The sequence below is a fragment of the Myotis nattereri genome (genome assembly GCF_964212035.1).
Source record: "Myotis nattereri genome assembly, chromosome: 16".
Lineage (NCBI taxonomy): Eukaryota > Metazoa > Chordata > Mammalia > Chiroptera > Vespertilionidae > Myotis > Myotis nattereri.
Genome location: NC_138091.1, coordinates 15,518,039 through 15,541,476, shown reverse-complemented (window position 1 = coordinate 15,541,476; position 23,438 = coordinate 15,518,039). Strand labels below are relative to the sequence as shown.

The following is a 23,438-nucleotide window of genomic DNA, read 5'->3' as shown; positions in this document are numbered from 1 at the left end:
GTTACCTACTGGTTTGATTAGAATAACTGGATTCAGAATTGGGGTTCAGAGTTTGATCAGTTTCACCATAAAGCATGTCCTGATGAAAATGGCCTGTTTGGGGTAAAGATTTGGGATGTGGCTCGGTGGTTGAGCGTCGACCGGTCAGGGTATATGCCCAGGTTGCGGGTTTGATCCCCAGTGTGGGGCATGAGGAGGTAGCCGATCAATGATTCTCTCTCATCATTGATGTTTCTATTTATCTCTCCCTCTCCCTTCCTCTCTGAAATCAATAAAAATATTTAAAAAAAAGATTTTAGGCCATACTGGTCATAATTGCCTTCCTTCTGTTTCTCCCTAAACAGCAGCGTGAGTCCACCTGGGGAGCTTTCTAAGGAAATCGGGGCCCCTCTCGGGCCTGATGGGGACGTGCCTGTCTGCTCCGCCTGATGGTGGAGTGTGTAGCCCCGGGGAACACCTTTTGGGTCATCAGATGAGCAGGGCCTTTCCCTTCTCTCACAGTTCCCCGTGGTCTCAGAGAGGACTTCTGTTCTCATTTAGCAGCTGGAGAAAGGGATGTGATTAAGGAAGGTCAGAGTGACACAGGAAGGTCAGAGTGACACTGACCAAGCAGGAACTGAAGAATCAGACAAACCGTGGGGCTCGGAAAAGCCCAGCAGGCCTCTTCCCGGCTGGTGCTGTTGAATCAAGGGCCCTCTTAGCCTCCCCTGGGACTGTCAGGTGCCGAGAAGATTAGAGTTTCCTTTGATTAAAAATCGTCAGGTAAAATCGCACGTCCCAGGCAAAGCACACTTTAGATAGGGGTCCACCAGGTGTTGGAGATCGGATCGCCAGGCAACTCTTGGGCTTCCTTTCACTAAGAGGTATTTGCTGAAATTCCAGTTTAACCGGGTGTCCTGCATTTTTATTTTCCAAAGCTGGCACCTCTCGTTGGCAAGTGAATTAGGGAAATGAGAGGGCATGTTGGTGTTGACCTGGAGTGGCCCAGGGGACCCCCATTTCAGCTGTCTCCATTCATAAGCATGAACCCCGAACTCTCGAGCTCACCTGGCTCTGTGTGTGGTGTAGTTCGGCAGCAGTTCAGGCTGCAGGGTAGGTTGGTCTCTGAGCTTGAAAGTCCAGGTCCAAGTTAACTGAAGAGTTGAATTAAATAACTGGTCAGGCAAAGAGGGACGCTGTCTGAGACCGTGGGGACGGGAGTGAATGGCGTCCTGGGAATTGCATGCTTTCCTGCCTGGTTTCAGGGGCGCGGAATCCACTGCAAGTCATCCACCCTCAGCTCCCCCTCGCCTCTCCTACTCCCGCGGGAGTCAGCCTTGCCCCTCCCGGCTGGCGTGAGCCAGACTCGGTGATGGGACCCATTGCAGATGGGAAATGACTCCAGGGAGCCTGGGGCCAGGCCTGGCTGGCGAGGCTGGCAAACCAGTGCTCATCTGTCCATTTAATAAGTGTGGGGAGTGTGCACACCTCTGGGGAGAGGCCTGGGAGGAAGTCCATGCTGCCAGACAGGCATTGGGCAGGGGCATCGCCACAAGCAAAGAGGATTTCACGGCAGCCCCGGCCCAGGGGGGTGGGGTGGGGAGCTTGACTCTCACCTCTTCCACTTGGAAAATTCAGGGCCTTCAGAAATGAATTCCAGTGGCCGTGGGGATTTATCAGGCTTCTTCCCGCTGCCGCCATGCCACCCTCACCTCCATGCTGGAGGTCTGGAAAGAGCCTGAATTAGGAGCGCTCCCTAACTGCTTCCAGGTTCTTGGCAAGGTCCCGTTGCCTGTTGGGGGCCTCGTTTTCTCATCTCTTCCACCCGACAACGGGGTGCGCTTGGAAACCTTGGCAACTGCAGCAGCCCCAGGAGCCTGCTCCTGCCCTGGGGTGTCACACCCCTTTCCCCTGTGGCTGGTAGATCTTGGGTGTGGACTGGGAGTGGCAGGGGTGTTGCCATAGGGTTCCGTCTCCGGACCTCTATTTGGAAACCAATACCCATGAGGACCAGAGAATTCACATCTGGTAGCCAGTAGACAGCCACCAGAAGTTCCAGAATGGGGCAGTGACAAGGTGGGAGGAGTGTTCGAAGAGGGACTGCCGTGGGGTGGAGGGTCATTGAGTTGGGAATGCCACCGTGGGCCAGGGCTGACGTCCCCCAGGGGGGTTCCAGGGCCAGGGGCCCCCCACCCTCGCCTGGCTGCCTGGGGCGGGCCCAGCCAGGGAGGATCTGAGGAAGGACGCACGCAGACAAAGAGCGGAGGCCGCTGGGCTGAGCAGAGCCTCCCCGCATTTCCTCCGCAGAGGGGCCTCCCCTGCAAAGAGGAGGGTGTTTGTGCGGCAGGAGCCGGCTGGCTCCTCAGCAGGGAAAGGCCTGGGAGACGTTAGGAGGGGATTGTTTCAAAGCCTTAGGGGGAGGCGCGGCAGCCAAAAAAGGGCAGGAGAAAGAAAAGGCTAAGATGTTTACAGAGAAAAAAGCCAGTGGAAAATATGATGGGGAGATCAAGCTGATTCAGGGGATGGCCCTGCGCAGTCGGCTGGGGAGGGGCCGGTCGCCCCACACAGCGGGAGAGAAAGCGCCAGGCTGTGGGCAGCCCCACAAATGCATCCCAGCCCCACGAACACCCTCTGCTCGAAGACCAGCCTGTTTGCAGACTGCATGACCAGGTCTCCCAGCTCAGAGGGAGCTCACGTACCTCGCCTTCGCTGGAAGGCGGCAGGACTCTCAGACCTCAGATGTACCCGCCTGCCCTGTCCCTTCTCCAGAACCCCCCCGAGGGTCTGGCTGGGTTTGGGCTCCCAGCAGCTCTTTTGTCTGACATCTTGACAAAGGGGCCAGGCCGTTCCCAAGCCCCACAGGTGTGAAGAGCTTGTTACCCTACTGTTTGTGCAGCCCTATTAGTGGCCTGGAGGGCTGTTGACAGAGGGCCCCTTTGTGTGCGGCCTCGGCTAAAGCTCCCTAAGCCCTCGACAAACACAGGCCACTTATCTCGCAGGACTCCATCAGAAACCGCCTGAAGCCTAAAGCCGCCCTGGCAGGGAGCTCCAGCCTCCTGGACTGACCCGGGCTGGGTTTCTAAAGCATTTCCCAGTGTTTTGTTGTTCGTCATGCTTCCTACCACCTTGATCCACCTCTTGTCGATTCTGTTTCTGATATCAGAGATAAAGCACCGGGCCCAGCAGGGGTCAGAGATCTGGTGTTCCAGGTGGAGTTTTTAAAACAATGGGTGGCTTGGCAGGCCTGTCTCCCACGGGGAGGTGCTGTCAGAGGGGTTGGTGGGCTCCCCCTTTAAGACGTGGCTTCAGGGGCTCCTGGGTCCACCAGGAAAGTTCCCTCTTGCTAACTGCCCTACTGGGAATCCTCTCACAAGGCCTCCCCAGCACCCTCCCCGACCCCCGACATGCCTAAACAGGGGACCGTTCTTTCTCCCTCAGAATGGTTTCCTCTGCCCAGTACCCTAGAGATTATCCTTGCCACAACCTCTCCTTCTGGAAGACCCAGGTGGTCACCAGTCCTCTCAGCTACTCCCCTTCTGAGGCTGCTCCTCTGCTGAACAACCCCCCCCCCCCGCCCCCAATCACCCTCACCTTGAGTGATTGGAAGCCGGCATGATGCCCCTTCAGGGCCTTGGTATCATCATGCCCCATCTCTGATCCACCTGGGCTGGTGGTGGCCTTACTGCCCCGCCCTGTCACCTGCCCGGCGTAGTCCCACCCCTGTGGCGTGTTCACACCTGGAGCACTCCCCTCCTGGACTCTCAGGTACTGCCTTGCTGACGTGCACCTGCCCTTACCTCCCAGGAGTGTTGGTGTCCTGCAGCTGTAGACTTCGAGGCCAGAAAAGAACTCAGAGCTCGTCAGATCCAGTGTCTTCATTTTTCAAAAATTGATTTTAGAGAGAGAGGAAGGGATGGGAGAGAGAGAGAAACATTAATAGGGGGGATTGAACCTGCAACCTGGGTCTGGTGTCCTGCAGCCTTTGGTGTACGGGATGCTGCTCCAACAAACGCAGCCACCCGGCCAGGGCCCAGTGTCTTCATTTTTCAGATGAGAATGTGGAGGCTCAGGGAGGCCATGTGGGCTTTCCAGGGTCACACACCTGGGTGAGGTGCAGGGCCAGGACTAGCGCCCAGGTCCCTGGTCTCCCAAAAGGTCCAGCTCTCTTTCCTCTCATCCTTGTGTGCCGTTTGATCTTTATTTAATAACTAGAGGCCCATTGCATGAATTCGTGCATGGGTGGGGTCCCTCGGGCTGGCCCGCAGGGACTGGGCCCCAGCTTGTGCCCCCAGGCTCTCAGCCCTGCAGCCCCGCTTGGCACCCCACCATGGCCTGGTGTTGCCCCCTCACCTGCTCCACCATCCCATCTGCGGGTGATTGATTGGGGCTGGGCCCCCCTGCCTGGCTTCCTCAGCACCTGGGAGCTGGGCGGTGGCCCTGCCCCCTGCAGCCTGCTGCCGCCGCTGGTCACAGTCTACAGGGCAATCGGTGGGTCAGTCGGGCCCTTGCTTGCACCCGCGTTGGCCTGGTGCCTCCTGCTCACCTGCTCCACCATCCTGCCGCGGTCCCACTCTCGTCGTGGCCCATCAGGGCCAGCAGCACCTCCACTGCTACCCGCTGCCAGTGCCAAGTCACTGACACCCGCCATGTTCCACGCCGCCCTCTAGTGGTCAGCGCACATCATAGTGAGCGGTCGAATTTCCTGTCAAACAATTTGCATATTAGGCTTTTATTATATAGGGTAACTGCACCACATGTGGACTCCGACGTCCTTGTCTTTAGACATCTCTTCTCCTCTGCATTATCAGTGGTTTTTATTACCAGTGGTTCTCAAAGTGTGGCCCTGGGACAGGCAGCTCAGCCTCACCTGGGAATTGTTAGCAGTGCAGATTCTCATGCCCCGTCTACAGATCCGAGACTCCTGGGGGCGTGGCTCAGCTGCCTGTGTTCTGATAGGCATCCTGGTGACTCTGGGCACCTGAGATTGAGAACCATCCCATGCTGGGTCTTGGGAGGGAGTTAATGGCTGCTGGAATGGACCCCACAGCAGCCATGCTTCTCTACTCAGAGGCTGACGCGTCGGAGGGGCCTGCTTATGTTCACTGAATGAGAAAGGACCTAGCAGTCCTGCAGGAGCAGGTCCTCTTGGGGGTGTCATTGGTAGCCCCCTCTCATGCCTAGAGGTGCCACATCTTTCCTTATGTGTCCTCGGGGACCCCCGAGAGTCCCATTGAACATCCTCACCTCTCCCGGGCCCTGTCTCACTCAGCATGGACTGTTGACTCTCTTTTGACAGAAGAACGAGTTTCCAGGTCTCCTGGCCATTTCTCAGTGATGCTTTTTAAACAGTTTATTTAAAACTAAAATTGACATGCGCACCCATCAAATGACTGCAAACCCCAGAGCCTGAGCATGGCCCGACCTCTTTGGCTCACCTTGCCTGGTCACCGCTGCATTTTCTCTGGCCGGTTGATGTCTCCAGTGACGAGCGTTAAGCCCTGAGCTCAGCAGTGGAGGTGCACCTGGGAGGCAGGTGGCAGTGACGGCATCCAGACTTTTATCACACCAGGTGCCCCCGGAGTCTGTGAGGGCAGGGACCACACCTGTCCTGCTCCCCGTTATGTCCCCAGTGCCTTGCCTAGTGCCTGGAACAGCGTAGGTACCGGATTTGTCAAGTGCGCTTGGGTTGTTTTGTAAATGTGTTCCTCCTATGCCCAGCTCACCTGTAGACACGAAAGGGCCCAGGCCCTGAAGTGCTCAGGCCAGTCCTGCCTCAGCCCCTTCCCAAAAGGAGTCCTTTGAGAGGCCAGCTGTGTCCCCAGGTGCTGGCAGGAGCCAGGTATGTGGCGGTGGTGGCTGCTCGGCTGTTATTTCAGGAGAAGCTGAAAACGGGCTTAGAGTAGCCGTCACTGGGGGCAGAATGCTTAAAATTTATAAACAAGGGCCAACGGTTCCTAAATAAGTAGTATACCAAGCAGAGTAACTAAGTAGTAAATACAAACTACCCCAAACTCGTAAAAATAGTTCTCACATATTTTTATTATTCTGAAACAGTCATTTAAGGAGACATTTCTTTTTAAAACCAGACCTCTGCCCACGGCTTTAACCCAGACTCCCGCCATGAACTCTCCCTGTAACCTTCCTGGGGACTCACCCCAGAGGTTTCTTTCCTTTTTAGTGGTTTTTATTAGCAGTGGGACTGCGGCAGGGTGGTGGCGCAGCAGGCATGTCACCTGGGCGCTTGTTGGACGTGAAGGCTCCCAGGCCCCACCCAGATCTCCTGGGTCAGAATCTGCTCCTGGACACCAGGTGACCCAGTGCCTGCTGCAGTAGGGGCAGGGCTGGGTGACACTGTGCCCACTGCATGGGGCAGGGCTGGGTGACCCTGTGCCCACCGCATGGGGCAGGGCTGGGTGACCTTGTGCCCGCCGCATGGGGCTGTGCTGGTTGACCCTGTGCCCGCTGTAATAGGGGCAGGGCTAGGTGACCCTGTGCCCGCTGCATGGGGCTGTGCTGGGTGACCCTGTGCCCGCTGTAATAGGGGCAGGGCTAGGTGACCCTGTGCCCGCTGCATGGGGCTGTGCTGGGTGACCCTGTGCCCGCTGCAGTAGGGGCAGGGCTGGGTGACCCTATGCCCGCTGCAGTAGGGGCAGGGCTGGGTGACCCTGTGCCCGCTGTAATAGGGGCAGGGCTGGGTGACCCTATGCCTGCTGCAGTAGGGGCAGGGCTGGGTGACCCTGTGCCCGCTGTAATAGGGGCAGGGCTGGGTGACCCTATGCCTGCTGCAGTAGGGGCAGGGCTGGGTGACCCTGTGCCCGCTGCATGGGGCAGGGCTGGGTGACCCTGTGCCCGCTGTAATAGGGGCAGGGCTGGGTGACCCTATGCCCGCTGCAGTAGGGGCAGGGCTGGGTGACCCTGTGCCCGCTGCATGGGGCAGGGCTGGGTGACCCTATGCCCGCTGCAGTAGGGGCAGAGCTGGCCAGACCCTTCCGTCTGGGTTCCGATTGTGTCCTCAGGCCCCGTCCTCCCCATCTCTTCCCGGAGCAAAGAAGCAGGGCCTCTCCCACCGTCAGTGCCGCAGGCAGCACCCAGCCAGCTGGGAATCCGGAGCTGATATGCGATCTGCGGTTACTAAGCATGGCCACCTGTTTCTGAGCAGAAGTGCCTGAGGCCGGTCTCCGTCTGCTGGCCTTGGCCTCTGACTCCCACCAGCCTGGTAAAGGCTTGGAGTTGAGAACTTCTTACCTCCCTGGGCAGCACTCAGAGCTGCAGGGTTTGCATTTAGAGAACCATCTTAGACAGCAGTGAAGGCGGTAAAAATTCACATACCCGGGGTGTGGACGGCACAGTCTCCCTAACCCAGGGCTTCTCAGACTTGGCGCTGTTGACATTTGGAGCCGGTTAGGTCTGTTGAGTGTGAGTGTGTGTGGGGGGGTGGGGGGTGGGGGGTGGGGTGGAGGGAGGCTGTTCTGTGCGTGTTTAGCAACCTCCCTGGTCTCTGTCCCCATTGCTGATGCCGGTAGCATCTCCCTCCCCAACTGAGATGACTGAAAGTGTCTGTAGATGTTGCCAAATGTTTTCTGGGGGCACAGTCACCCCTGTTGAGAAGCACCACTCGAATCCTCACCCCCTGCAGGCTGTGAACACTGTGTGGTGAGTAGTAGGTCTCATGGTCCTTCCCAGCAGCCACAGATAAAATTAGCAAAAGAAATGGCGAGAGAAGCAGCCCCCACCCGCCCTGCACGTGCCCACATACCCAGCCTGCCCCTGCGGCCTGGACACGTGGCAGTGGGAGGCATGAGAGCTGTGCTGAGGGTGTGCAGGAAGCCCGGAGCCGGGGACTGGGCCCCCAGCCTGCAGATGGTTCGTACGGCCATTACGCTGGACAGCGCAGACACGTCAGTCCAAGCTCCCTGTGACGCTGCAGAAATCCCACGGGGAACCTTCTCCAAAGAACGGCCCTGGGAAGGAGGGAGGGATGTTGGTGTGGTTCTGTGTGCTGGAGGCCCATCGCCAGTGACCTTCCTGCTCCACCGAAAGCCCCGAGCCACGTGAAGTTTTGGGGAGCCAGGCCCCAGATATCCCGAGAGACAGGGCGGGGATATCGCTGGATTGTTTCTGGGCCTGGGCTGGCCCTGGTGGAACTGGGGGTCAGCTCATCAGGGCATTTTAGGAGCGGGCCAGCGCGTGCGTGGTAAACTCATCAAACAGCCGGTGTGGGCTCGGTCACTGTTGTGCAAGGCCTACTCAAGGTCGTGGGAGGAGTCGAGGGCAGCGGGCACTGGCCGGTGGCCTGCGGATCACTGGTGGTCCGTGAGGCCCGGAAGGTTGGTGACCGCTGGTCTGGGGCATCCTAGATACGGGTTGTTCTCCTTAAAGCACGGCAGTCTACTTGAACAGACCGTTAAAGTAGCAATACAAGGTAAAAGGAATGCCGCATATCACAGGAGCATGCTTGTCAGGGGTAGTCTGGGCAGACCACACAATCTTTCCTTCAGCCTATCTATACCTACTACCCACCCACCATTTATCCACCCATCCACCCATCTGTTCATTCACCCGCCCATTTACCCACCCACCTGCCAATTCACCCACTGATCCATCCATCCAACTCATGGAACCACTCATCCATGCATCATCCATCCATTTATCCCAGTGATGGCGAACCTTTTGAGCTCGGTGTGTCAGCATTTTGAAAAACCCTCACTTAGCTCTAGTGCTATGTCACATATAGAAATTTTTTGATATTTGCAACCATAGTAAAACAAAGATTTATATTTTTGATATTTATTTTATATATTTAAATGCCATTTAACAAAAAGAAATCAACCAAAAAAATGAGTTCGCGTGTCACCTCTGACACGTGTGTCATAGGCTTGCCATCACTGGTCTATCCACCATCCACCATCTATCCACTCACCCGCCTATCTATTCACACCCACCCACCCATCCATCTCATCCATCCATTCATGCACTCATCCATCCGTCCATCCATCCGTCCATCCATATTCTGACTTACTTACTTTTGCGCTCTCTCATTAGTGCAACAAAAACATGGAGGTCTGCTCTGGGTTGGAGGGTATAAGGCAAACACTGTTCCTCCGCGGAAACAACACAGCCAAAGACAGCACGTGTCGCACTTTGTCTAAGAGCGTGCCCGCCTGTCCCTCCACCTCCCTCCGGGGGGGGGGAGCTCCGGACGGGGGAGCCCTGTCCACCCTGTCTCCCTCACGGCCGGTGGCACGGGGCCTGGCAGGCGGCGGGAGTGCCCAGCGGTGTGTTGGACTGAACTGGCCTGGGGGGGTGAGGGGTTGCACAGTCCAGGTTGGTGGGAGAGCTTTGAAGAAGCTTAAGGAGCAGTGGTGACTGGCATATGTTAACGAGGACATAGGAGAACTTCTCATGGGAGACGAAAACAGAACCTGGTCTCTTGGGCTGCATTTCCTGTTGGGTTTCTGGTTAGGGTGTGTGTGTGTGTGTGTGTGTGTGTGTGTGTGTGTGTGTGGCGGGGGGGGGGGGGTCTCTTCCTCCTCCCTCCTGCCCCATGTTATGCCCCTGGGTCTGCAATGCAGCCACACGTGATGTATCCTTGGTGATCCCCACATGACAGGTGAGGGGGCCTAGAGCTCGGGGTGGCTGGGGGACCTCTGGACAGGACATAGCACCTTACAGGGCAGCCTGTGCTGGTTCCTCAGAAGTGCTGCCCCAGCCCCCCGCCCTTCTGCCCGGGGCTGACCTCTCTGTGCTCACAAAGCTGCCCTTTCCTCCCCGCCTTGAAATCTGATAATGAAACTAATACCCAATATTTTTGCCTCGGAGAGAGCAGGGGATAAACAGGAAGGCGCAGGGGATTAAGGTGTCTCTGAGAAAGGGGCTGGGGACAGGTGGGGAGGTGGGTGACATCTGCGTGTGGAGCAGCGGGGGAATCCAGATGTGAGCGGCTTTGCCTGCTGCATTTTTCCATTTGTGCAGAGAAAATAAAACAAAGAGAAAAGAAAACAAGCTGTAAAATACTTTGCAGAAGGTTGAGCGTGGGCAATCGCCACTTGATGTCCCCTGACAGCTCCAAGACGAGGGGTGGGGGTGGGGTGGGGGTGGGGGGAGCCCTGCCTTTTGATGTTCAGCCTCTGAGTTTTCTTTTGTGTGGCCACTTGTTTGAAGAACCTTTTGTTGGTGTAAGGTGCCTATGGAAGGGAGAAACCAACCCAAGGTTCTCCTCAGGGTGGGAGTGGGAGTCGGGGTGGGGGCGCGGGCCGAGCTCCCAGTGGGGGCTCAGAGGCTGGGGGGATGGGGGGCAGCTGGAGCCATCCTGGCAGAGGAGGACACAGGATTAGCATCTGCCTCCGAGAAGGAAGGAGAAGATGCTGCCCCTGAGGCCTTTCCCAGGATGAGAGGCCCGAGAGGGTAAGGCCTGGGTGGTCTTCCCAGACCCCTGTCCCTGGGCAGGTGAGCCAGGCCCTGTGGCTTCTGTGCTGGCAGGAAAGCCTCCCTGCCAGGCTGTAGTCTAGGCTCCGCTGTTCTTCCTTCCACGAGGGCAGTGGACCAGGAGCCAGAAGACCTAGGTTCCGGTCCCGGGCCCCCCCCTTTACTGGCTTGGTGGTCCCGGGCTGGTAGTCGCTTAACTGCGCGGAGAAGCTCCGTCATCCTGGACTGGTTGAGGGAGTCCACAGGGACAAGGAACTTGTGTATGCACGACCCCCAGTGCTGGGGGCTGTGGCTTCTCTTTGTACTTAGTTGAGCTCAGCGCCGAGGGCTGGGGTGCTGAGGAGCTTGTGAAGCTCTCAGGAGGCCTTCCCTGGCCTCGTGTGTCCAGCTGCTTCCAGATGTCAGGCGTGAGCTGCCTTCTGTCTCCCCACTGAGCCTCCTCGGAAGCACTTGTCCATCTCGACGTGTAACTCAAGTGACGAATGGGGGCGTGATGTGGAGAGCAATTCCGGGCAGGACATTTAAAGAAGCTTATTATGACGTCACAGAAAAACATTAAAGGGGCAGATATTTTGTGAAAACCACACAAGTAATACCTGAATAAGAAACTGGTAAAAACATTGGCAGCTTATATAGTAGAAAAGACAGGTGGTTTTTCATCCATCATATTTAAGAGCGCTAGACATGGTGGAAAAAACAACACCTTGTTTGAAAACTAGGCAAATGGCATGAGCAGGCAGTGCACAAAAAGTGAAGTATAAACAGAAAAACAAACGTGGAGGAATGTTCAGCCCCACTGGGAATCAAAGACATGCAAATTAACATCGTGTGTGTGTGTGTGTGTGTGTGTGTGTGTGTGTTTTCCAGACGAAGTGGCAAAGATTTTTTTAAAAAATGAATGCTGATACCAAATGCATATTATTATTCTTTTCAAGGGCGTGTCCAATAGGAGCTCTCATATCCTGCGGATGGGAGTGGAAGCCTTTTTTGGGGGGGAACTTGGCAGTTTGGATCCCAAGTTAAAACATGTAGACCCAAAACCTAACTACCAAGTCTGTCTTGAGAAATTTACCTGTACAGCTGTCATCAGAGCAGAGTTAAAAGTCGTGAGTGCAAAGGTGGTTCTCGGTGTGTTGTTTATAATAATACTGAAAAACTGGAAGCAACCCAGCCACCCAACCCGGGGAGGCCCTGAGCGTAAATGCACCCACTGCAGATCCAGGCAGCCCCATCGCACGTGTCCGGACAGAGGTGGACTAGACAGGCTTTCAAAATCATGAAGAACATTGTCTGACACAAAAAAAAATGCTCACCATTATGAGGCACGAGGCCACGAGCCCGAGATGCACACGTGTGATCCGCGGCTGCAGAACTGAGCAGCTCCACAGCTGAGCAAATGTTCATTCAAGTCTGCGAGGACGGCCCCCCGTGTGAGCAGCCGTCGGTGGAAATTGGAGTGCAGTTTTTTCCTTTCTGCTTTTGTTTTTCAAATGTCTGGCATGAAGCACGTCTTTCCTTAGAAATTACATAAAATGCCATTTAAAACAGGCTTAGCCCCAAAGCAGGGCAAATTATGTGACAGGGTGAGCAAGATCGGGCGGATCTAAGCTGGAGTTATGTTGGCGTTGGAGACCTAAGGGGGAAGGCAGGCAGCGCGCTTCCCGGGGTGGCATGAGGAGGGCTGTGGGGGCTGTGCCGATGCCTGGGGAGCCCATGGCCCTCTTGCCTAAGCCAGGCGGTGGAGGTGACAGTGGGCGTGGAAGTGACAGCTGAGACCAGTACATGGAGGGTGAGTAGGTTGCAGGCCGATGAGGAGGGGGCTTGGGAGAAGGTCCTCAGAGGCGAGGAAAGTCATAGGGGGGCAGGCAGAGGGTCCTCACGCAGGGCACACTAGACGAGTTGGCTGGAGCGTACGAGCGGGAAGTGGAAGCAGAATCGGTGTATCGAGAGCCCTCGAGGCCACGGGGAATGATTTCGATTTTATACAGGGAAAACCTGGGAGCCATTGAAAGGCTTCAGTAGGTAAAGGGCCTCCTCAGATGCTTAGAGCTCCTGTTCTGAGAACAGCCTAGGAGCAAGCTGTTTATTTAGACGAGGCAGTGGCCCGCAGGCCCCGAGTTTGACATGCTTGGCCTAGAGGGCTCAGCCCAGGAGACAGCGGGGCTGAGGTCTGGCAGCCCAGAGAGCAGTGAATGGATTTGGAGGACTTGCCTCTGGGTCCCAGTGCGGACCCCAGAGTCAAAGCTGATGAGGGGTGAACAAGGGAAAGGGTGCTGAACCCTGAGGAGCAGGTAGGGACCAGCAGAGGGGAGGAGGATGGGCGGAAGGAAGGCTGCGGTCCCCATGCGGCAGGTGGCTTGCGGCTGCCACCTTCTCCCTGTGCCTCACTTGGTCTCTCCTCTGTGTGTGTGCCCTGGTGTCTGGCTCCGTGGCCACACTTCCTCTTCCCAGGACACCAGTCAGATTGGATGAGGACCCACCCTCACAGCCTCATTCAAGGCCCTAACCACCTCTTTCAAGGCCCCATCTCCAAACAGGTCACATTCTGAGGCCCGGGGTCAGTGAGGGTAGCAGGTGAATGGGGGAGGCACAATACAGCCCTGAGCAAGCGGATTTGGGCACAAGGGGGTGCCGGGTCCCCTCCCCACCCTGAGTGCGTATGGCGGGCCGGGTGCCGAGGGAAATGAAGTCTCCCCGTGGTGCAGGCCCTGCAAGGTCGTCCAGGAGCCTGTGGGGGGGAAACGGGGGAGCCTAGGAGAAGCTCCGCGGTGGAGGAGGGGACTTGGGGGGCAGTCTCCGGCCCCCAGGCGCCCCTTCCTGACGCTCTCCCTGCCCCCTCCACAGCCTGCAGCTGCAACCTGCACGCCCGGCGCTGCCGCTTCAACATGGAGCTCTACAAGCTGTCGGGGCGCAAGAGCGGGGGCGTCTGCCTCAACTGCCGCCACAACACGGCCGGCCGCCACTGCCACTACTGCAAGGAGGGCTACTACCGCGACATGGGCAAGCCCATCACCCACCGGAAGGCCTGCAAAGGTAGGCGGGTGGAGGGGGGGGGGCGGGCCTCGGGCACCCCTGCCCCTTCTCTTTCCTGCTGCTTCTCCTTTCCTGTTGCTTTTGTCCATGATCAGACACGCGCCTGCCCGCACACACGCACACACGCAGGGCCTCCCTGGCATTCGGAGGTGTAGGCCCAAACAAAGGGGCGATGCAGCAATGACTGGGAGGAGAAGAAAGGAGGTGTGATCTCTGCGAGGGTGCAGGTCACCCCGCCCCCTCCCAGCTGCTTGTCCCTCGCACAGGTGTGCCGCATACCACAGGGCGGGGGTCAGGTTCACCCGGCTTACCATCGCACAAAGGGCTCTATTTTACCAAAACCAGGCCGACGGATTTCTTTGGATGTCGCATGCACCCCCTGCCCCACCCCCAGCTCAGACAGACAGACAGCGCGGCTTCAGGGGCAGGGTCGCAGAAGGAGCACTTAATCCACCTGCAAGTAGCTTTACTGCTCAGGACAAAGCACGACAGGGAGATGGAGACTGTTGTCGTTCACTGAAGCAAGCACTGATGTCTTCACGTTGCGTATTTGTTTTCTCCCACGAACACAAACGAAGCAATGGTGAGATGGCTCAGAAGAGCTGATGAAACGCCAGGGAACTGCATGATGCTGGGGGAGGAATGAGCCCCACCCCACATTAGCTTCTGGGAATTCCAGGAATCGGGGCTCTTTGGGTCCAGAATTTGGAGGCTGGAGCCAGGGCTTGCTGTGAGCATGGCTTCCCAAGATGATATCTCTGAGGGCTCTTGGGAGACTCGGGCCTGGGTGATGAGCTGCAGCAGAGAAATCCTTCCGTGGCCACTGCTTAGCCTTTGGACGAAGCCAGAGCATCATCTTCTCAACAGGAAACCCACCGGATGTCGGGCACTGGTGCGCAGGACAACCGCACGACCTGCAGGCCCCGGTGCAAAATGAAAACACGGCTGGCAGGGCTCTGTGCTTGAGCGTCTACCTATGAACCAGGAGGTCACGGTTCACTTCCCGGTCAGGGCACGTGCCCGGATTTCGAGCTCCATCCCCAGTAGCGGGGGGGTGTGCAGGAGGCAGCCGGTCAATGATTCTCTCTCATTATTGATGTTTCTATCTCTCCCTCTCCTTTCCTCTCAGCAATCAGTAATACACACACACACACACACACACACAGACATAAAAGAAAGAAAGAAAATATAGGGCTTCTTGTTCAGGAATTGCTAAGGATTGCAAAATGGCAACAGCAGAGCTTCAATCAAGCATGTGACCTGATGAGCATGTGCCCGTGACGCTGGCCTTGCTTGTTTGAAACGCTTTTCTCAAAAAACAAACAACAAAAAAACATACGCAAAACCCCCCACAAGCCAACAAAAACAAAACAGGTTCCCAGTCTGCGTCTTCCGGGAGAAATCCCTTCGATTCCAAATGAACAGGTGGCTCCAAGCGAGCTCTCCTTTCCGATCGGTGGACTTAAGGCTGCCTCTGGTGGTTGTCAAGAGAAACTTAAGCATAAAGGTAGTTGGGCTATTTCCACATCAAACAACAACTCATCCAGTGAGAACCCGCGCCCCCCCCCCCCCCCAGGAGACTTGAGCAGGGACTAAGAAAGTGGCCTGGACAAAGGGACTCAACAAAGGCCTGCAGTGGCAGGAAGGCATGAGCGGGACATGACCAGCGAGTGAGGGCTTTGGGTTGTCAGAGAACATAATTGGAAGGTAATCCAACTCCTTCACCTATGCCCAAGTGTTCATTGTATTTCACTGACAGAAGAAATTGAAGGCAAGGTCTTATAAACCGCTGCTTGCACACAGATATCTTGGGGATTTGGCCAACAAATCTTGATCAAAAGTGGCCACTCAGCTGGATGAATGGAGAAATCTGCCGGTGGGTGAGAAGGTCTGGGCTCTCCCTGTCCGTTTCTGCTGTCAGAGCAGGGAAGGTGTGCCCCCTGGAGAGACAGGAAGGAGCATCTTGGCTGCCTTGCCGTTTGCCTCTCCCTCCTCCCCTCCGTTGCTGTGGGACAAGGCCCACGTGTGGCCTCTGGCCGCTTCGAGTGAGATGTCAAGAAGCCACAGGATTCTGGAACCTGCAGGTCATCCTCTAGGGCTCTGCCACCCGGTTAAATGGTGTGTAGACACCCAGCTCCCAGGAGGAACAAGTGCAGGCAGGCAAGGGGGTGCCCTGTCTTATTTCAAACGCTGAGGCCAGCCGCAGTGGCTGTGTCTTCCCTCTCAGCCCTGGACAGCAGCTGCCCCTGTCTCGGTAGGAGCACGGGGAGAAGAACCCACAGAGCAGGGGGACCGTATGGATGGATTCTGCTCAGAAGGATTCCTGCATATCCTGCTGGGGAAAAGTGACAGGAAAGGGCGGGACTCTCAGTGTGTCCTGATTGGTGAGGAAAAACAATGCTTCCAGGATCCTGCCGCCTGATTGGCGAGGGAAAACGCTACGCAGCCGGTCCTAGCACTGATTGGTGGGGAACAGCATTGTCCGAAGGGCTTCGTGCTTGCTGCAAAGCCACTGCGGGGAAGAACTGCTCTGAGCGCTGAGCAAGAAGAATGTGACCTGACAGTTCCAGGCCCCCCCTCTGCTCTTCTTTTCCTGCTGTCACCCCCCGTAGGGGATGTGGGAACGTGGACTCCTCAGTTCCCTCTCAGGATACTTCTCAGCAAAGAGAGACCCTGCCGTCTTGTCCGGAACCAGCTGCAGGAGCTGAGATGCTGGCGGGGGATATGCACGGTTGAGATCTGCAGAGGGAGGTCTCTTCATCACCTCCATGGAGCCCGCTGTCTTGCCTTCCAGGGCTGGATGGCTTAAGGAAGTGATTCCTTTGGCGGAAGCATTTGGCCCAGTATGTTGATCTCCCAGGGTTTGCTCTCAGAAGCTTCCAGACCGTGTCGCTGAGGAGCTACCCCCGTGCCCGGCCTCCTGGGGTTGCCCTCAGGGAGCCTCGGCCTAGCCCTCGGGTGAAGGCCGCCTGCCTCCTCCTTTGCTGTTTCCGATGCGTTTTCCAGGGGCATTGAGACGACCGGCCGTGGCTCTTGGCGCAGGTTGGCAGTTGGCCGGAGGAATGGCATCAGGGCCCCCTTGACCGCCCGCCGGACTTCCCAGGGCCTGGGAGGCGCCCGGCAGGGGGCTGAGGCCACCCATACACTCCTGGCGATGGGCTGACTCCCAACCTTGTTCCGTCTAGAGCAGGGGTGGACCCAGACAAGAACAGCGTGGAGCGAGGGCCTTCGGTTCCCAACGTGATTATGCAGTCCCCCGTCCGGGAAGTTTCGTAGCAACAGATTTGTTGGGTTCTTTCTCCTCTCCAGTGGTTCAGAACCAAGCCAGGCTGGCAGGGCTGGCGCGTACAAAGGGCTGTAATAAACATGCCCGGGAACAGGCGGCTGCACTCTCCGGCTATTCAGCGCGATTTCACAGCCCCGCGAAGGCCTCATTATGGCGGGGGCCGTTGTCCTATACAAAGTCAGATGAGATGAATCTCTCTCTTTTCTCCCCAGAATGGTTTGTGAAGGATACGCGTCCTGGAATCTGTCAAAAGCTAGGGGGTTTTGTTTACCATTTGTCTTCTTTATGGACCGGGGGGCGCTTTCTCCTTTGGAGCCAGCAAAGAAGACGTTGCCATTTAACCATTTCAGCCATGGCCCCCATTTAAATGATATTAATTTATCATCTTCCCAAACCATCTGCGACGGATAAAGACATTCCGGGAGTCTCCCGTGAACCGCATCGCGATGAGAATTAAGAAATTAACCCTCACATCTAGCGTTCTGCACAAAGGGCTTCGTTCCGTCTCACTGAGCAGCCTGTTTCTTTCGCTCTCTGCCCTGCCCCCTTCAAGTCCACGGTCAACGCTGCTGATTGAATGCAGGCTGCTGGGAAGGTGCGAGTCCTCAGAAGATGCAGGCGGTGGGAGCAGAGGAATGTAGGGTCCTCTCTCCTGGCCAGTGCACACCTGCTTCGCCCATCCACCCCCTGCCGCTCTGCCGGGGGTTGGGGAAGAAGCCAGCGTCTGGGGCTGCCCCTTGGCTCCCTGCCCACTGTGTGTAGCTTTCCATGTCTCCTTTCCCTGCACATCAGGGCATCCTCAGTACAGCAGGTCCTTGAATAGCGTCACTTCCTTCAATGCCGTTTGTTATAATGTGGATGAGATGTTGTAGGAACTTCACTGGTTAATATCAGTTCGCCTTTAGTAAAATTGGTTTCGTTATACGTTATTTCACTTGAAGTTGCAGAAGCTATTGACAACGTCTGTATCTTTTCTCCGACTTGTGTGGAAGGTCTCACCCTTGGCTGCACTTTGGAATCGCCTGGAGATTCGAAAATCCTGAGGCCTGAGTCCTACCCCCCAGAGATTCTGGTTTAATTTCCAGGCCAGGTGGGTCCTGGGAACTTGAAAAGCTTCCCAAGGTGGGTCAGACGTGCAGCCCAGGCCGAGAACCACGGCCGTGGGAGAGTAAGAAGGAGGACAGTGAGCGCTCTTGGGTTGAGAAAGGTGGCCTAGGCCCCAGGTTTATTCTTTTGAGGGGAGAGGCTTACTATCAATGAATTTAAATGTCTTTTTCTTTATGCCTCTCTTGATGAAAACTGGGTGGAGGGGATGTGTATTTAAAATTTTTTAATTTAAATCTTGCCAGGTGAGGCTGGGAGCTTAGCTAGGCAGCCGAAGTTCTAGTGTCCAGTGAGAGCATGGGATCGGGTGTGTGCACCCGTGTGTATGTCTGGACTTGATCACAGTCAAAGCAGAGCTAGGAACCTGGGACCCCACCCCTTCCTGACTCTAAGGCAGGGTCCATGCACCCCACAAAAGCCTGAAAGAATCAGGAGTGCCCCTGCACTCTGTGGGTCCCTGGCCACGTTTCCATTTCCTGTCATCACTTTAGGGGTGCAAGGAAAGGGTGGTCACCTTAGGCAGGAAGGTACTCGGTGGCTGGAGCAGCTCCCAGCTCAGAGGGCAGAGGCCACAGCCAAGGAGTGGACTGTGTTAGGGTGCCATGAAGGTCAGTGCCCCTGGGGAGAGCAGAAGTGAGAAGAAGAGAAAATCCCAGGGAAGCTCCATGCTCAACGCCAGTTGTGGCGTCTGGGCCTGCTGGTCCCTGGGGAGGGGGCGGGGGGGTGGGGAATCCCGATCTCCAGATTTGGCTCTAGGTTTAAAGCCTGGGGGAAGTCACGTGACCTCCCTATACCTCTGTCTCTCATCTCTGAGTCACATTCAGATTTATGGTCTCCGAGTCCCGTCCAGCGTTGACGTGCTCTTTTTAAATAAGTGTTTTATCCGTCCCTGGTGCGCAGGACCTGGTCCTGCCTCAGTGCATTGTGAGCTGGGAACGTGGGAAGCTGGCGGACACCGGGCGGAGGTGCTTTGCTCCCAAGGTCTTTACAAATGAAGAGTCCCCGCTCTTGTGCCCGGGCCCACACAGAGCCCGGCCCACACAGCGCCCCATGCTAAAACGGGATCTTCAGGCCCAGCCCTTGGTCTCATCCATGCCCTGGGCATCCTTGGCCATTTTCTTCACCTTGCTGGGCGCCAGTGCCCTGCCTCTGAAGGCTGCTGTCATCCCAGGGCCCTGGCCTTGAGCTCCTCTGTTGATGGAGGGCATTTCACCTGGGACGTAGCTTTTGCCACCCGGAGAGCAGCAGGGGAGCTCTAGCCAACAGCCTTGGGGTGGGTAGCTTTTCAAAGCACCGTGTTATCGAGACCAGGGCTCAAGTTCCATCCCTGGGCAACGTATGTACTCTTCGGTGCCGCAGTTTTCTCATCTGAAAATGGGGTTAACAGTAGTTTCTCCCCCCTCCCAGGGTTAAGTGACATGACACAGAGGAGGTTCCAGGCACGTGCATCGCCCCACACCTGTTCGCTGGTGGGGTCACTTGTACAATTAGAGGAAAGTAGGACAAGCCGGGCACACGGGTTCCCTTGGCTCTTCTGAGACCTTAATTCTTTCGGTGAGCGGGGGTGCCTCTCACTTGGACGGCTCAGCCCCAGTGTGGCAGATTCCCACAGTACTGGGCAAGGCCCCGGGGGTTTGTCCGACGGCTGTGCACACTCTGGATAAAGGATTTACACACTCGGGGAGCAAAAATGACACACAAGTCAAATCGCAGAGATGGGTGTCCGGCAGCTGCTCCCGGAGGCCCTGAGCGGAGAGGTGGGGACAGGCCGTGTGTATAAACGCGGCTGTGAAAGTGCCGCCCAGAGAGATCCCGCCCCTGCCCGCCTGCCCTGAGCCTGTGCGTGCAGGCTCCCACCCCCGCCCCGTGGGGAGCCATCTGCAGGAGTGAGCCCTTCCCTCAGCTGTAAATCAGGAGCAGGAGGCTATCGTTAACTAGACCGGGAGGGTCAAATAACCCAGATCGGGATTAGGGGGCGGCCCCCGCCCCCTTCCACTTCCTGCTGTCCGCACCTTGATCCGCGAGTGGCAGGGGAGAGGAGAGGTCGCCCAACTTGAAACATTTATTCTTTTGTGCCTCGTTAGCAACTGCTGGGAGAAAGAAAAGCATGGCCGCAAGGAGGTGGACACGGATGGGGAGATGGTTTGTGGACGATCTGTGGACTGAAGTGCTCCTGGCTCCCTCATTAGCGGGGAGAACGCAGGAGCAGGGGGTGCTCTGGACTCAGGCTGGGTCCGAGGATGGTCTTCCCTGCTCGCCCGCCTTCTTTCCTCCAGACTCACAGCGCAAATCAAATAGCCTTTCCCCAGGGAGAGGGTGGCAAGTTTGCCCGTTTGTTCTCTGATTCCACTAGTATTTATGGAGCACCTGCTTGCTCTCTGAGGGGTGGGGTGGGGGGGGGGGTTGACGAGAAAGAAGAAAGAGCATAAGAGTATTATCCATCAGTGAGTTACAGGGAGGAATTACAGAGAGTGTAGGTGGGGGGAGCTGCTCTGCCTGAGTGCAGCCATTGGTGACGTCTGAAGTGAGGATCGATGCTGTGGGCTGTGGTCGTTCCCTCTCCCACCCTCCTGCCTGGAGCTCTCCAGGAGTCCGGGCACCAGGCCACTCCCCTCTCCTACGTCCTGAGATCACTGCCATTTGAAGGCCCTGCCTGAACCCAAAGGCCCTTAGAGCCAGGTCCTCAGGAAAAGCAGCCAGACCCCCCTATAGGCTCCCAGGATGGGCTCCCAAAGGCCACAGGGTGAGCCACAGTGAGAGGGGGCAGCCTCGGGGGGCAGCCTCGGGCGTGCGCCTCCCCCTGACAGAGGCAGTGGGTCCTCAGGGAGCCTGGACAGGCATCGGAGGAAACAGGGAAAGGAGCTGCCGGAGGCCAGCAGCCTGGGGTCAGGACCGTCTGCCTCTGGGAACCCTGCTGGGCTGCTCCTCACTGACAGAGAAACCCAGCCTCAGGGAGGACATCCTGGCACTACTGGGTCGACAGGGGTGTCAGGCAGGGTGACTGGGGGGTGTGGATGGAAGGCGTGATGTGCCCGGCAGTGTGAGCGAGCAATTGCCTGAACCCTCGGTGGGGACACTGCCATGCCTGCAGCGGTGGGGGTGGTCCGGGGCAGACACCAAGCCCTAGGCTGTTAAGTTGGAAGTGACTCTAGTGCAGTGGTTCTCCACCTTCCTAATGCTGCGACCCTTTAATACAGCTCCTCATGTTGTGGGGACCCCCAACCATAACATTATTTTCGTTGCTACTTCGTAACTGTCATTTTGCTACTGTTATGAATCGTCATGTAAATATCTGATATGCAGGATGTATTTTCATTGTTACAAATTGAACATAATGAAAGCATAGTGATTAATCACAAAAACAATATGTAATTATATATGTGTTTTCTGATGGTCTTAGGCGACCCCTGTGAAAGGGTCGTTCAACCCCCAAAGGGGTCGCGACCCACAGGTTGAGGACCGCTGCTCTAGTGGGAGTGTAGACCTCTATTCTTACAGGTGAGCCACCGGGGCCAGAGCAAGCCAGGCACTAGCCCAGGGTCACACAGAATTACTGCAGGACAGGCCCAGGCCTGGGTCTCCTGATGCCCGTCTGAAACCGTCTGTGTGCCCTGAGCCCCTGGCCCTGTCCTGCGGCCGAGCGTGGAGACAGCGGGCTTCTGCTGCGCACCTGGAGGCCCTCCTGCCGCCTCCTCAGGGCCCCGAGCTCCCGCCGGTCTCACATCCTCTGGATGGGAGAAGCCTGGGGTAGACTGTTGCCCATGGCCAGGTGCTGCCCGCTCCGGCAAACGCCGTGACCTGCGTGGGAGGAGTTGGCCTCTGCTGGAGGAAGCGGCTGACTTCCAGGGAAACGGAGTCACCAATGGGCTTCCCCTGGCGGAGGACGTTCTGAGCCAGACCCAGTTCTCAGCATCAGGGAGGCTCTCCTCGCCCCTCGCCCGGCCCCCTGCCAAGAAGCCTCCACTCACCTGAGCCCCATGTTCTGTCCAGCTCCGCCTGCCCCTCCCACCGCGCCAGTGCCCTGCACGCTCACGGGTGTTCCTCTGTCTGCGTGTGTCTCTCCCTGCGGGTCAGGGCCCGGGCCTCCTGGTACCCTGCGGTGGCTCACCCCCCTTCCTCTGACACTGCTTGCTCCCTCCCTCCTCCCAGGCTGTGGCAGAACCCTCTGCAGGTGCTGTCATCCGTCAGTCCTCCCACGCCCGTCTGCACAGAGGGATAATTCAGACTTTTCCTCCTAAACTGGGTTTTGGGAAAAGTCCTTACTTCGAATGCAATGCAAGCCTGTCTGTCGGGATTGTATTTGACCACGCCTAACAAAACCCATCTAGCCTTGGTTCCAGCTGGTGTGAGCATGGATTTCTCCTTGCAGAGTGAGAAGGGGGGGCCTCCAGAGAGGGGAGGGCCTCAGTGATGCCCTCGGAGACGAGCCCTCCCCCCACAGCTCCTCCCCCCGCTGCAGTCTTCGCTGTCTGTCCACAGTCTCCACCTCCGGGTGGTTGTGCCAATGTCGCAGGCAGGTGTGAGGGCCAGAGCTGACGGCTGTATGAGAAGGTGGATCCGTAAGGTGTTCACAGGCGCCACATGGGAGGCGTTCCCCTCCTCCTGATGTCCCACTGCCCTGGGGGTGACCAGGCTGGCTTGCCGAGCACCCCGCCCCCCACTCTGTGGAACACTGATGGCGCCTCCTCCTGGAACACGGAAGCACAGTGAGCGCTGCTCCCGCTAGACCAGGCTGCAGATCTCCGGAGAAAGGTTTGGAAGCTGAGATGACGCACCCGCTCCTTTAATCAAAGGATGGTCCTTGGGAAGTGCCCGCTCCACCCAGCAGACAACAGCCCCAGCAGCACAGAAGGTGGCCTCGGCTCCACCGGCCCCCAGCTGGCGCAGCTGAGAGGTCACAGCGGTGGGGGCCGCGGGGAGGGACACTGTCCTCCCACTGCTCCCCAACTTCTGCTCTGGGCCAGCTCCCCCCGGTAGAGACCTCTGGAGTGGTGCTGGTGCCCGCGGGGGACTTAGCTCGGACCCTTCAGTCCTGAGCAGCCTTTGGTGACCTCTGTCAGCCCAGTCCAAGGGTCCCGAAGTCCATTGCGGGCAGCGATGCTCTGTCACACGGAGAGGAGCGGAGGTGTCCTGGCGTGCGTCTCGGCCTCGCCAGCCAGCTGTGCGCGCAGGCCAGGGCGTCAGCCAGCGGGAGCCTCCGTCCCCATCCGACTGGTGCGGTGTCGGGAGCTCGGGACAGCAGCGTCCTGTGCTGTGGCCTCTGAGACACGCCGCCCACGGGTGAGCGCCCTTCCCATCACGGGACGTGGAGGCCAAGGGAAAGGCCGGCGTCTTCTCCATCCGCCCCTCCTGGCGTCATCCGCACCTTGCACCGAGGTGCAGTCTCTTCTTACTGAATAAAAACAAAACAAAACAAAAAACAAGAAGGAAAGAAGAAGACAGTGAGACATGACCTTGAATTCAGGGTAGGTTTGAGAAGACAGGCTTCTAGCAGACGGGTTTGCTGCTGTTAACGACGCAGGACTGGAGCAGTCGCCTTCCTCTGTGGGGCCAGCACTGAGAGACCCCTCAGCCCACCAGCCGCCTGCGTGGCACCCAGGGCCTCTGTCCC

General features: G+C 57.2%; 1 protein-coding gene across 1 annotated transcript in view; it reads left to right on the top strand.

The window, feature by feature from the left end:
- Positions 1-23,438, top strand: part of NTN1 (netrin 1) — a 171,799-nt gene that overhangs the window by 101,967 nt on the left and 46,394 nt on the right. Inside the window, exon 2 of the mRNA XM_081109001.1 lies at positions 13,249-13,437. Within this exon, the coding sequence (XP_080965127.1) occupies positions 13,249-13,437 (189 nt within the window). The remainder of the gene's footprint in view (positions 1-13,248; positions 13,438-23,438) is intronic.